Here is a 14,355-nt window from a genome sequence, read left to right on the forward strand (position 1 = left end):
TTTTTTAATGGGCTATGTAAAGTAGCCTACCATCCATCAGACTTTGCTTGCAACGGTACGGTATTAAGCCAGTCCGGTAGTGCTTGTATTGCATTCATCTCTTTTGCACCAGATCTTGGTCACGTGTGTAGGGAACGTTTACCAAAACGGGTTTCCTCCATCGTCTATGGTTGCCCTGCACCGGAGGCTGCGAGTAAGTAAACTGTACGACCAACTAATTACAGTACAAAAAAGCAACGAACTTTTAATCACATTTAATATGCTCTAGTGTATTGATCAAGTGGCAAATAATTACATGTAGTTTTGTCGCCCTATGTATAGACGTTTGCCTGCTGATGGTCTGCAATGAGTACTTCCTCTTAGCTAGCTAGCAAACTAGCATGCTGTAGCGAAGTTTCGACTAACGTTTCTGTAGCTAGTTAGCTATGTTTGTAGCCAAGTGGCTAGCCAGTCAAAATGCTATAGTTAGCGTAGCGGTCTTCTGTAACTAGTTTATTCAGGCATTAATCATTACATTAACCGAAATGTTAAACCTATTAGTCATAATAACGGACGTGTAGCTAAGTTGTAAACTATTGTTTGTTTTCGGTGTATCAAAAACAATGAATGAGCAAAAGGCTACGTGAAAACATTGGGCCTTAACCGATTGTCTGCTAGCTAGCACGCTAACGTCCCTGCAGTTTCAACTTTATGCAAGAGTATCTGTACTGTACATGCAAATATGTTGTCTCAGGTTTAACTTAATGTCTGTGTTTAACCCAATCACATTTTATTAGTTTAAACTATAACGTGTGTTACATTAACTGTACCCAGTTTCGTTTAACATTTAAATCACGCTGGACTTTCTAACATGTCACCACCACTAACGTTAAACGTTAACTTCACCACGTTCAAATTCAAGTTCTAACTTAATTGTGATAACGGTTCTGGAGTAAAGATATGCAGTATAAACCTGTTAGTTTACATGGGTTTTTAGATGTGTGGGGATAATGTAACGTTAACTCCCATTTATAAACCAGAAAGTGAGAGAAGTTAACAGTCACGAACAGTTAGTTTATGAAGTTGGCCACTAAGTGGCGGAACGTATTGTAACATAACGTTACTTTTACGTCACCAGGCTAACGTTATGCAATTTACTCATTAAGCTCTGCTTCTGTCACAGTTCCCCGATATCGAACTTCCAACACGCCTGAAGTGAAAGTCCTTCAGAATAGAAAATGGATGCAGACTTGGCGAACCTCGAGCAAATGGTTATGAAGGGTGAAGAAGTCACGTCCACGGATCCTGCTGAAGCTAGACTAGAAGAACCTTACCGGGCGATTGTCATCCCACAGCCACCTCCTGTCATACAACCATGTGAGTGTCAGACATAACAATTAACCAAGTGGTCCTCTACCTCCTAGTATAGGCTTTTTTTGCCACCCTCCTGCTCTAAATGTGGATCTAAATGTTTCCTCCTTGTTCTGTTATTAGACCAACATGAGAGTCTGCAATGTTTCCAGTGTTTCATTACCTTCTGTAACTCCAAAGCCAAAGAGAGGCACATGAAAAAGAGTCACCGTGAAGAGTACAAGCAACAGCTCCAGCAGGTACTGCATTTATATTTTTTGAGATGGGGACAGTTGCATATGTTTAGGCTATATGTTCAGTCCATCGCTGCATGTTTCTCATCCACTCGCGTAACTGTAATATTCATTCAATCTTTATTTATTCTCGGAGGTTCATTGAGGGTAGTTCTCATTTTCAGTGAAGCCGAGATTACACTATATATAATATAGAATGTTATCTATCTATCTATCTATCTGTCTATCTATATATATATTATTCTCGGAGGTTCATTGAGGGTAGTTCTCATTTTCAGTGAAGCCGAGATTACACTATATATAATATAGAATGTTATCTATCTATATATATATATATATATGGAGTGTCATGGGGGATTTCATTTTTGCACAAGGGGGGAGTTTATTTAGTGACCGCCTTTTGCATTCCCTTGTAATAGTTCCCTCACAAAGTCAAAAGCATTGCAAGGGAATTTAACAGTATTGCAGAGAAATGCAAAACAATTGCCAGGGAATGCAACATCTTATTTTTATAACCTGAAAAAACATTTGCTATATCACTATAATAAAATCAACTATTGTGAAAGCTTTCTCAGGGGTATTTGATGGGGAAAACATGGAATTGGATGACCTCAGCTGGTGTGTGTATTAATTGTGAATTCTGTTGTTCTTCCCTGATAGTGTGACACACTCTTCACCTGCTATGTGTGTGACCGCACCTTCTCATCTTCTGAGGAGCTGACCCAGCATCAGTCCACACACAACAAGGAGGACAAGCCCTTCAAGTGCACCTGTAAAGAGAGTTTCCGCACCTTCTCTGAGGTAAGCAACGACCCCAGGTGAAGGGTATGGAGAGGGGATATGCAAACATTTCAAGCACTTTAAAAGTGAAGTCGTTGCTTAAAGTCTAAATACCATTTTTGTCCTCCCTGAGCAACTGAAGAGGTCCACATATTTAAATTTCAAAATTGCATGTGGTTTCAAAATTGTACTTTGATGTTGCTGTTAAGGGTGTCACGATTTCGATTTTATATCAAAATCGTTCGAAATTGCATCTCAATCTCGAACTTCGAATTTAAAAGTAGAATCGACGATGCAGCCACACCCCCAATGTCACATCCAGCATGTATGCCAAGACGCACAAACGCACGTGCTGAACTGCAGCATCAACACTCCTCTAATTTTAGGCTGCAGCCAGTTAAAATATACACATGAACCTACCGAAATCAAAGCCCCTCTTGCTACTTTGAAATCACCGGTGTGGAAGTACTCGTTCATTCACTTCAATTAAAACTAACTTACCCTACTCAACTTGCAAGTGAAAAGATGATCTAGTTACAGTCCAAAGTTACTTTAAGGCTTAAAATGCACAGTAATAAGTATCCATGAACACTAACCTTGGGTCTCTTCGAAGTGTGCTGAAACGATCAAATTATAATTCTGTGTTGTTTCATTTCACTATGTTCACGTCTCTGTTTTAGCCTAATGTTGGTTCTGTTTACATTACAACCTCGCGGTTGGAACGGTTTCAAAATAAAAAGCGGTTTCAAAATAAAAGCCCCCCGAAACAGAAAAGGAAAAGGCCAAAAAGAGTAAATAACATATAAGGAATGGATTAATAGTAATGTTGAAAAAAAGATCGAAAATCGAATCAAATCGTGACTTTAAAATCAAAAATTGCATCGAATCGAGGATTTGGAGAATCGTGACACCCCTAGTTGCTGTATGTTGTGATGATAATGTTTTCAGAAACTTACTTGATAGTCAAGCAATTTTTGCTGTTTCTTGCACAGCAACAGCAACATGCTTTGTCGTCTGTGCGTGTCTGACGTCTGTCTGTCCGTCCATCTGCAGCTAACCAGTCACAGGCGGCAGGTGTGCCCAGAGCGGCAATTCCTTTGCAAAGACTGCGGGGTGACCTGCCGCAGTCCCGCTTTACTGCGGAACCACCGGTTGGCAGTTCACCCGGCACGCGCCGACGTGGAAGATCCCGGGGACGCCACCAAGTTCCACCGCTGCGCCAAATGCAATGCCGGCTTCACCAACGAGTCCGAGCTCCTGCAGCACCAGGAGAACCACGCCGGCAGCGAGCACTGCAACGGAGGCCCGTCCCCCAAGAGACCCCGCGGCAGGCCGCCCAAAACGGACAGCGCCGCCGCTGGCGGAGCGGAGAAGCTGCAGGTGAAGAGGAAGAAGAAGGACGAAGCAGCTACAGCAGACGGGGGGAAGGAGGAGGCTAAACAGGCCAAGCCCAGGAAGAAGAAGGCCGAGGCTGAAGAGGGAATTACTGAAGCAGAGGACGAGACGGAGACCGGTGCTGTCGGCACAGAAGCGTCCACGCCAGCCACGGCTAAAGCAGACAGCGGAGGCGCCAGAAGAGGACGACCCCCGAAGTCTGCACCGAGCGCCAAAGCTGAGGAGAAGAAGCCCGTCCCGCGGAAAGCCCACCCGTGCGGCGAGTGCGAGGAAAGCTTTGCGCGGCCGGAGCAGCTGCAGGCTCACGTGACCCGCGTCCACACGGCCGGCCGACACGCCTGCCCCACCTGCGGCAAGAGCTTCGGCCGCGAGAGCAATCTGAAAGCGCACCAGCAGAGCCACACCAAAGACGAGGAGGAAGAGGAGAAGAAGAAGCCAGCAGGAAGAGGGAAGAGATAATTCCTGTCCTGTTGGTGGTGGTGGTTAGGTGTGTGTGGCATGAGAGGATAAGGGAGACAAGCTTTTTTTTTTTTTTTTTTTGTAACAAAGTCCCAGCATTTTTATTTTCAATGTAAGTGATATGGAACAGAATGTGGTGGTTTTTAGTTGAATAGTCTTCAACCGTTTGTCGCTTTTCATGAATGTTGCACTGTCGTCAAATTATTTTTTAAACAAGGTTTTATTCAGGATTCAGGCCCACAAACTATTAAGCTAGTGCCGTGCAGGCTGTGGGTTATGCCTGTGGAACTGACTGGTGTGGGATGAGTATGCAGGCCCACTGCATCCATCTGAGCACAGCAAGATATCACTGGGTCAAGCTTGCATGGCGTATTCTCACATTACATCAGTCATTCAGAGATAAAAGCAATGTCCTCCTCAAGAGTAAAAGATACAATGGAAAATGTTGTATTTTAATTATGATTTTTAATTAATATCTTTTGAGTAAGATGTGTCTTTTTTTAAATAAGTGTGTGTAGAGGCCGCAGGTACATGTTGCCTTCAGTTCTGTTTTTTTGTCTCTCTTTTCGTTTTGCCTTTTTTATTAGAGAAGGTGACAAAAGGATATGTTACCTTTGTCCAGAAGACTTCAGTTCAGAATTTGTTTGTTAAAAATCATTATGTACATGGCATTCATTGAGTGGTGGTTTATGTGGTTTAATTTTGTGTTTAATAACAAACTAAAGTATGTGATTTTATTTACTGAAGAAAAAAAACTCATCATGGGATGTTAACTTGTTGAAATAAGCATCTTTTTTTGTATTTGATTGATGCTTTTTTAAACGAGGGTCTAACCCAAGACGCAAGTTGATTGTTCAAGATAATTATTATTCCTCTCCCCCTGATAATGTGCTGAGGTTCAAAGGAACATGGACAATGTTCTTGGTGGAATTCACCCAAGGGTATTTGGTGCCAAATACTAAGAATACTCTGTAATGTTTGGTCTAAGATTGGCTCTCCCCATGAAATTGTCTCTGTGTATTTTACAATTTTTACAGTCTATGAACCTGGTAAATGTCTTATTAAAATTAAGTTGCCCCAGGGGATGCTGCAGATTACATTGTGTTTTATTTTTGACTGAAAAAAAATATTATTCTGGTGTATTTACTGGATTTTACTTGTGACTTAAGACTTTTACAGCTGTTAAAATGAGACTGAACTTGTTCAAATGAGCCATACATATTGTATGAATTCACATCAGTTATTTAAGTCAACAATTAATTATTATAACTTATTAAAGTTGAACATAACAATGTGAATTGCTGGAGGGTATGATTGTTGCCCCTTCTACCGATAGATGAACATCAAAACTACTTGATATTTTAAACTTTTTTCCATCCCCTCATTGATGAGAACGAGAAACAGTTTCTGCTATGATGTTCCATAGTGAAACATTTTGGCACATCTCCCCCTAGACTGTAGGTGTCAGTACACACTAACATCTTGCAGCCCACAGCTCTCGTTGGAGAAAAGGAGCCACAAACACCACCATAGATAGTAAGAGGAGGAATACCAGTGCGGTAGTACCGGTGGTAACGTTAAGACTGATGTTTTGTGAGGTTACAATCTTTATTTCCGAAGCTTACTTAACCACTATTTCACATTCCATCAATCGGTAGTGCATCCGTTTTCGCAGGTGTATATCGGAACCATATGCATGTTAAGCTTTCTGTCAGGTAGGCTAACTTGATGAGTGAGGTAATGGTAAACATTGCAATAAGGCTAACGTTAGCTTCCTGAACCATCAACTCATATCTTTTTTTTACTCAGGTAAGTCCTACTACATTTTATATTTATATTGTGTATGCCAATTGCATCACACAAACAGCAACAAATATAGTACGACGTACCAGTCTGGCCAGGGGCACGTTCCCCCCATACTATTGTTATCCACTTAAGATCACGTAGATCGTTGTGGAAATAATGAATACTATTAACCTGAACTACGTTTATCCTGGTCCTGCCACATTATCTTTAGATAGTCTTAACGTCAGTGTTAATATAAACGCGGCAATACCCCCTTCTTACCAGGCAGGTTAGGCTGAACAACACTTTTTTTTGTATGTTTAATTTTCTAACAAAGCATTGCCCCTCAAGCACCGCTGTGACTATCCGGAGAAATATTCTGTGGTCACTGCTATTCTGAGATTTACGTCTCCCATTGACTTCATTCAACACATCAAAACAATACTTCGAAAATGTGCTCAAGCTAACGACGCTCACTTATGCCAGCAACCATTTTACTTTGATAATAAACTACATGTTGGTACAAGATGTATACAAAAAGAATAACAGAATTTGCCTAATGTCGAAGGTCAGAGTAATTACATTTGAACACATACTTTAATATCACATCACAATTTATAAAGGAACAAAGTTTAAAAAGTAAAACACAATATATCAGATGGATTAGACAAATAATTAGTAAGGAAACAAGATTTTCTACCATAATTTAAAGTACTTGCCCACTGTTTACTGGCTATATTAGCCCATATGAACAACCGCTCCCTCCTTCCCCCAGCCTGGAGTGAGCTTAACTGAACATAACTGTAATACTTGAACATAATGCCCATATTTAATGCTGTCATTTTTAAAAACGTTATCCTTGCACTGCTATAGTTTTATATATACTATGTATACATTATTCTCTTATACTGTCCATATTTAATGCTGGTCTCTAGACTTTATTCTGGCACTATTGGACTTATTTGCACTACCACCATGACACACACTCTCATAGAGCACTTTACCATGCATACTGAATCACAGGGTCAATCCCTGCCCTGTCACTGCAAGCGTCTCATGCCTATACATCCCTTAGGATATTTTATTTAGTATCCATATTATTCATATGGATTTGTTATTTTATCATCCTGTTTATGTTGTATGTGTATGTTGTGTGTGATGTCTTTAAGCTACTGGGACCTACTGGGATCAATAAAGTACCTACCTACCTTACCCTACCTACAATATTTCATGGTGCTATTTTGCTGCACAGCCACCAGATGGTGCCATTTCACTACTTCCTTACACCCAGTGCCAGATCTGTATACCCTAACAGAAATTTCAGGTTTCTGGTGAACAGTTGCCGCATATTATGCGGCAAGGTCATATTTTCACATGCAAATTAGGTTTCTGGCTAACAGTTGCGGTTAACTTTTGGCAATATTGCAGCAAATTTGCAGCAATGTCATATGCAAATTAGGCTAGTCACCAGAAGTTCACAGCAAATCACTGGTGAACACATTTGCCACTTGTGGCAAACTTCTCATTGTTGCCAGAACTTTGCTGGAAGTTTGCCTGTAGCGGCCAACATTGGCAAACTTCTGGCAATATTTTCTAGTGAACTCATTTGTTTCCCACAAATCACTCACAGGATTGCTGCAAATCTGCTGCAAACGTTTCATTTTTGTAAGGGTACAGCTCTGCAAAGTGCAGTGCCATGCCGCCATCTAGTGGCCATGAAATATTTAATGTAGCCCACTGTAAGTTAGCCTGGGTGCCAGCCCAACGTCAGGCTAATTATAAGTATTTATTAGAAAAGAAGCGGCCGTCGAATAATCTTGTACTTCCTTACCAATTATTCTTCTAATCCATCTGATATATTGTGTTTTTCTTTTTAAACATTCTTCCTTTATACATTGTGGTATATCATTAAGGTATGTTTTAGGATGTAATTACTCTGACATTCAACGTTAGATGACCATAAATGTGAGCAATGGGCCCAGTCTTAGGGGCAGTTCTTGGGGGGTTGTGGGAGTTCTCTCGTTAGTGCATAGCTGATTTGCTGAATTAACAAGATACTAAATTAAACTGGCAAAATAAATAAATAATAGTATACACTCACAGTGTATATATGCTGTCTGATATTTATTTACAGTTCTTGTTCCTGCATCATTGTAATGAACACATGTCTTTTTTCAGTCATGGCATCTGAATTTACCATAGACATCCAGCTTACAGAGTTGGGTTTCCATCATATTCCTGCATTCAATGAGGAGTTACCCATAAAAGAGACATCACAAAACAATTCTTCATGCAATCCACCAAATCCCCCAGCACCTCCAGAACGTTCAGAATCACCTCCAGAACCACCTCCAGAACCTTTGGAATCACCTCCAGCACCTACTAAACCACCTCAATCAACTTCAAAAGCACCTCTAGCAACTTCTAATCCAACTCATCCATCAACTTCAAAATCAGCTCCAGCACCTTCTCAACCAACTCCTCCAGTGATGAATTCTCCTAAAACAACTCCTCCAGTAATAAATCCTCCTCTGGACCACCGTCTGCTTTGTGTGGTTCAGCAGAACATTCATACTCTTCCCAAAAATTTGCCCATGGCCATAGTGCCCAAAAATTTGCCTATGGCCATAGTGCCCCAGAGTGGCCTGTGGACACTCCCTTCTCAGTCTACCCCAGTCATGGTGGCGAATATTCAGCCTCAGCCTCAGTCTCCCCAATTTCTAACAGTCGTCAACAAGGGCATAGTTCCTGAAAAAGAAAGTTCTACTGAGTCAAACGCTAAAAAAGAGTCTAAGCAGTCAAACGCTAAAAAGCAGTCTAAGCCAACGGACGCTGAAAAGAAGCCGGATCTTCTAGCCGATGACGTCGTAGTCACAAAACAGACATTGGCTCTGGGAGAGAAAAAGGACGATGGTGGCAAATCCGTAAGCACTGAGAAGACGGCCTTTGTGGTTCGTTACACGGATGGCGAGCAGAGCTGTGCTGAAAAGAAAAACACTGCACAGGAGGTCGTGCCCGAGAAGGATGGGGCTGAATCCCAGAATGATGCAAATGTTCGTCGGGCAAACACTGCTCAGGATGAGAGTGATGACAGTGAGGTTTCTGAGGTGGAGGAGGAAGAAGAGGAGGAAGAGGACTCTGATGATGATGATGATGATGGCCAGCTGTTTGCTCCAGGTACAGTATGCACATTTAGCATCTATATACCGTATTTTCCGGAATATAAGTCGCACCGGAGTATAAGTCGCACCAGTCAAAAAATGTGTCATTAAGAGGAAAAAAACATATATATAAATATATACATGTTGCACCTGAGTCGCAGGACCAGCCAAACTATGAAAAAAAGTGCGACTTATAGTCCGGAAAATACGGAAGTAGTTGTGCTTGATCTTGATCTACTAACTTAGCATCTATATAGTAGTTGTGCTTGATCTACTCTTGGCTATTCTCTTCCAGTGCTAATATCTGTAAAATACAACCCGAATTCTGAAAAAGTTGTAACGCTTTGTAAAATGTGTATAAAAAAAGACAGGGGCATTTTTACCACTGTGTTGCTTCACCTCATTTAACAACATTCTATAAATGTTTAGGAACTGAGGAGATCAGTTGCTAGAGTTTTGAGAATAAAATGTGGTCCCATTCCTGCCCGATATAGGATTTCTGCTGCTTAACAGTATGGGGACTTCTTAATCCTGTTTTTCATTCCATGATGCACCCAATTAGATAGGCCATTTTAGCACCTGGACTCTTCCTCTACGGAGAAATACTGTTTGTGAATAAATTTGTGCAGAATTAATTGTTGGCATTGTTTTCCTGAAATATCAGAGGTCTTCCCTGAAAAGACGTTGTCTGGATGACAGAATATGTTCTTTCAACTAAAAAGTACAACTAAAACAACTAAGAATGAATGTAAATGCAAATGTTAATATATTGGTTTGGGCCTAGATGCGGGGGGAGAACACAGTTGCAGCGTGTGTCATCAGACCTTCACCAACGGCTTCCTCCTCCGCGAGCACATGCACCTTCACACGGGCGTGCGTCCCTACCGCTGCGCTGAGTGCGACAAGCAGTTCTGCCACCTGGCTAACTACCGCGCTCACCTGCGCACCCACGCCCAGGCCGTGCCCATCCGCTGCCGCGTGTGCCAGGCCAACTTCGAGACGGAGGAGCGGCTGCAGCAGCACCTGGAGAGCACGCACTTCGAGAGCGAGTTCTACCAGTGCGACTACTGCAAGCGCATCTTCACGTGCATGAAGGACTGCCTGCTGCACGTGCAGAAGCACAAGAGCGAGGTGGCGCAGCCGCAGTGCGCCAAGTGCAGCCGCCGCTTCCGGCACGAGAAGTCTCTCCGGCGCCACCTGCTGAAGCGCGCGTGCCAGCGCGCCTTCCTCTGCTCGGACTGCGGCCAGAGCTTCCGCAAGAAGAACACGCTGCTACGCCACAGCTTCTCGCACCTGGGCCTGCTGCCGTACACGTGCACGCACTGCAAGACGCACTTCCGGCTGGCCAACCTCTACCGCAAGCACAAGTGCAAGCCCGAGACCATCCAGTGCGTGGCGTGCCTGTCCACGTTCGCCAGCCACGGGGACTTCGAGGAGCACAAGCGGGCGACCGGGTGCTGGGGCTACCAGGGGGCGCAGGGCCGCGCGGCCGTCCTGCAGCAGCAGCGGCGCGACGAGATCCGCTGCATGGAGTGCGGCCAGACGTTCGGCGCGGCCGACGAGCTGAAGAAGCACGCCGGCTCCCACCAGAGGGTGCTCAAGTGCGCCGAGTGCGGCATGGGCTTCCGCTCTGCGCTCATGCTCATGTCGCACATGGGCGGCCACGCGGGACAGCGACCCTGTCTCTGCCAGAAGTGCGGCCTGGGCTTTCCGCACCAACAAGGCTACGACCTCCACCTCAAGGACTGTGGCGTCATCCCACCTCCAAAGGTGAGCTACTTTTTACTGAGGTTTCTGATCAGTCGGGTGTTGTCACAAGGAACACCCCCCCCCCCCCCCCCCAGAAAGTAATCACTCCGCGTATTGCATTGAATTATCCAATGTGAAGTAAACATTACATTAATTCAATTACGTCACATTTGAGTGGGAAAATGGAGTAATTAAAGAGCAGATGGTTGTTCAATTTAATATGAGATGTATAGACAAGTACGTAGGCTATAGAAGGATGGAGGATGAATGAACAAAAATCTAAATAAACAATAGAAAGCACAAGTTTGTATATTTAAACTAAATTAGCTCGTAATGGAAACTGTTGTATAAAAGCAATATGACAAGCAACGACACTTGTGGTTGTGATGTTGATAAAGGATATCGCCAAGTCTGTAATTACCTTCGGCACTTGTCCCCGTTCTTACAGCTGATTACAGCCGTGACGATATCCTTCATCACTACCCCCCCTCGTGTCGTTGCTTAATTATACGGCTGTGCATCTATACGTAACAATAGAAATGATTAATCGTTGCTTAATTATACGGCTGTGCATCTATACGTAACAATAGAAATGATTAATCGTTGCTTAATTATACGGCTGTGCATCTATACGTAACAATAGAAATGATTAATCGTTGCTTAATTATACGGCTGTGCATCTATACGTAACAATAGAAATGATTAATCGTTGCTTAATTATACGGCTGTGCATCTATACGTAACAATAGAAATGATTAATCGTTGTGTTTGTTGACCCGCTGTCCATCAGAGGCGTAGTGATGTAAAGAAGCCATAATAATGTTGTTGGTGCCGTTTATTCACTATGCCGTTTGCCTCGCAGGTGAAAAAGACAAAGCCTGCTCCAAAAAAGACGGCGAAGAAACCTCACACCATTGCCCCTAAAGACACTACACCCACTCCACCCCAAAGCAAAGTGAAGGAAACGAACACAGTAAATGTGCCACAGACGCATCCACCTGAGCCAGCGATGCCCGGTGTGCCAGCGATGCCCGGTGTGCCAGCAAGGCCCGGTGTGCCAGCGATGCCCGGCCAGCCAGCAGAGGGGGCGTGGCAGCTCCGACTGGATAAGACTCCTCCCCCTAACACCCCGCTGGTAGTGTTTCTCCCCATGTCCGCTCCGGTCCCTTCCAACCTGACGGTCAGCACTGCTGAACCCCAGACGTTAGTCCTTACAGATCAAAACGGTGTTGCTGCTTCGCTCCAGCCTTCACAAACCCAAGACAGTCGTGCAAATATGGTTCCAAACCCTGTGTTGGAAGCCGCTGTACTGGACAAAACTGCAGCTCCGCTGGCTTTTCCGTGTGAGCAGCAGCAGCTACAGACACTTCCCCAACCTTGCCTTAATACTCCTGTGATCAAGAAGGAACCAGAAATCCCAGGTTACTCAGAAGCATGCATGTCCTCATGTTTTGGAAATATATGTGATGTAACAAGTACGGTACAAGTTAAGAAAGAGGAGAGAGGACCGAAATCAGATGAGGTTTGGGTTAGTGAAGAAAAATTGACAACTCTGAAAGGAGAGATTAAGCTTAATGATGAGTTCAAATCATCAGATTTAAAGACTGAAATACAGTTGGAAGATTTATGTTTGCCAGCTGTAATAAAGAAGTCTGATGCTTTTGGTGACGACAGTGGACAACATCTGGAACAATCTAATCTGTTAATGTCAGATGTGAGTATTAGCAGTAGTGAAAATCTGGAGCAGTCACATCTGTTGATCACAGATGTCCGCAGTGAAAGCCGCGTTGAAGATTGTTTCAAGAGCACAGGGGAGCGGACACGACAGGGCGAGACGGAAACATCCTCTCAGGCTCCTGGTCATCTTGACTCTCCTTTGGACCTAAGGTTGACCGTTAACCACTCGGATAGAAGCCCTGAAGCACAGAGTGAGGAAAATACAATTAGCAAAGTGAATGGAGAAACTGTTGCACAGGGTCACAGTCGCCATGAATTGGAAGCAAATAAGAAAGTTACTGAAGACTCTTATTTTACCTCAGTGGAAGTAGACCTCAGGGACGAACACAGAGATGAGGATGAGGAGGAGGAGGGGGAGCCGCACGAGTGTGTGACATGTGGCAAGATCATTCTGGAAGGTGACCTGATCGAGCACTACATGGAGCATGCGATGCAAGGTGACCAAGACCTGGCCAAAAGCCCCACTCTTCCTCTGTCCCCCGCTGGGTCGCTGCTGTCGTCCGCCTCCTCCTACTCGCCCTCAGCTTCAGCGCTCTCCTCCCCCAACGCAACCCCTCCAGCCAGTCCGCCCAGTAAGAGATTACGGTCCAGTGTTAAATAGTGTCACCTGAGGACAACGTTGCTGGTTCAACGTCTGTTTTTGTTTTTTGTTTTTGTTTCGTTTTTTGTGGGGGCGAGGGTCCATAGTTAGTGCTGAATTCATTCTCTTTAGATCTTTAGAGATTCCTTTTTTATATATATATATATATTATATTCCATGGACTCCTCAGATAGGGGGGGTCTTAAAGAAGCATCGTGGAGTACTCACTCTGTTAAGGTTCACATGAAATAAAACTCTTTATTTATGGAAAAAAAAATATTCATTCTGAAAGTGAATGTATAGGTTTAAAGCGGAATTAGTTAGCACTGTTCTTCCAGCATCCTAGTCTGAATATATTGTGTATCTTGTATAGTCTGATTTCCTTAAGTTAAGAATTATTTATATTTTTTTCCACAAACTGCTGTTTTAGATGATACATTTTCATGCCTTTTCTAAGTTGGTAACAAATAAGAACTATAACAGGAAAATGATTGCGTCTCTGTGGGGTGAATGACATTAGGGGAAAATAGGAAATCTTCATACTTCAGTTTTGTTGAGAGCGACTGTAAGCCAATGGAATGTAAAGGAGGCACATGCTATGACTGTTGAATATGCAAAGTGTTGTGTACCTTCAAATAAACAATATACTGCATTTTTGTTTGTAATGGTGTCGTTCTGCTCCTCAACAGCCACTTCCCCCTGGACAATTGCACTACCCTATCCCATCCATAGTGTTCTATTGCACTACCCTATCCCATCCATAGTGTTCTATTTATATTTATAAAATGTACATACTGTAATTACACTTATGCATAGTCATATTCTACTGCTCTTTATGCTGATCTTACTGCACATGCACTTATTTTTTACTACTCCTATAATGTTAGTTACACTGCACATATCTGTACATACCTGTCTATATGGTTCATACTGAATATCCATATTTACTCTGTTTTTTACAATATTACTGTTAATACACTGCATATATCTATATTATTTTTATTACTGTTATAATGTTACTGTTACTACACTGCACATACGTTGTTCATACACTGCTCTTACTGCATATCCATATCTATTCTGCTCAGGCTACTGCTAATACATAGCATATATTTATATTTAATTT

At 43.0% G+C, this 14,355-nt stretch overlaps 2 protein-coding genes across 3 annotated transcripts; both read left to right on the plus strand.

The window, feature by feature from the left end:
- The first annotated feature begins 106 nt into the window (after window positions 1-106).
- Window positions 107-5,314, plus strand: znf576.2 (zinc finger protein 576, tandem duplicate 2). Of its 2 annotated transcripts, none has more exons than XM_076280021.1 (5): window positions 107-193; window positions 1,163-1,356; window positions 1,474-1,589; window positions 2,244-2,384; window positions 3,417-5,314. In XM_076280021.1, the coding sequence occupies exons 2-5, from the start codon at window positions 1,218-1,220 to the stop codon at window positions 4,215-4,217; spliced, it is 1,197 nt and encodes a 398-aa protein (XP_076136136.1). In that variant the 5' UTR covers window positions 107-193; window positions 1,163-1,217; the 3' UTR covers window positions 4,218-5,314. The 2 variants fall into 2 exon arrangements, with proteins under 2 accessions (XP_076136136.1, XP_076136137.1); XM_076280022.1 differs by having other exon boundaries at window positions 119-204.
- A 456-nt stretch (window positions 5,315-5,770) lies between these two features.
- Window positions 5,771-13,881, plus strand: LOC143118887 (uncharacterized). The gene is made up of 4 exons (XM_076280023.1): window positions 5,771-6,026; window positions 8,181-9,179; window positions 9,948-10,933; window positions 11,775-13,881. Exons 2-4 carry the CDS (start codon window positions 8,183-8,185, stop codon window positions 13,248-13,250), a joined length of 3,459 nt encoding a protein of 1,152 aa, XP_076136138.1. The 5' UTR covers window positions 5,771-6,026; window positions 8,181-8,182; the 3' UTR covers window positions 13,251-13,881.
- The last annotated feature ends 474 nt before the right edge of the window (window positions 13,882-14,355 follow it).

The sequence above is a fragment of the Alosa pseudoharengus genome, unplaced genomic scaffold, assembly GCF_046254945.1.
Source record: "Alosa pseudoharengus isolate Yale_2024_CS ecotype anadromous, Long Island Sound unplaced genomic scaffold, YU_APseudo_1.1 YU_APseudo_1.1_scf_12, whole genome shotgun sequence".
Lineage (NCBI taxonomy): Eukaryota > Metazoa > Chordata > Actinopteri > Clupeiformes > Clupeidae > Alosa > Alosa pseudoharengus.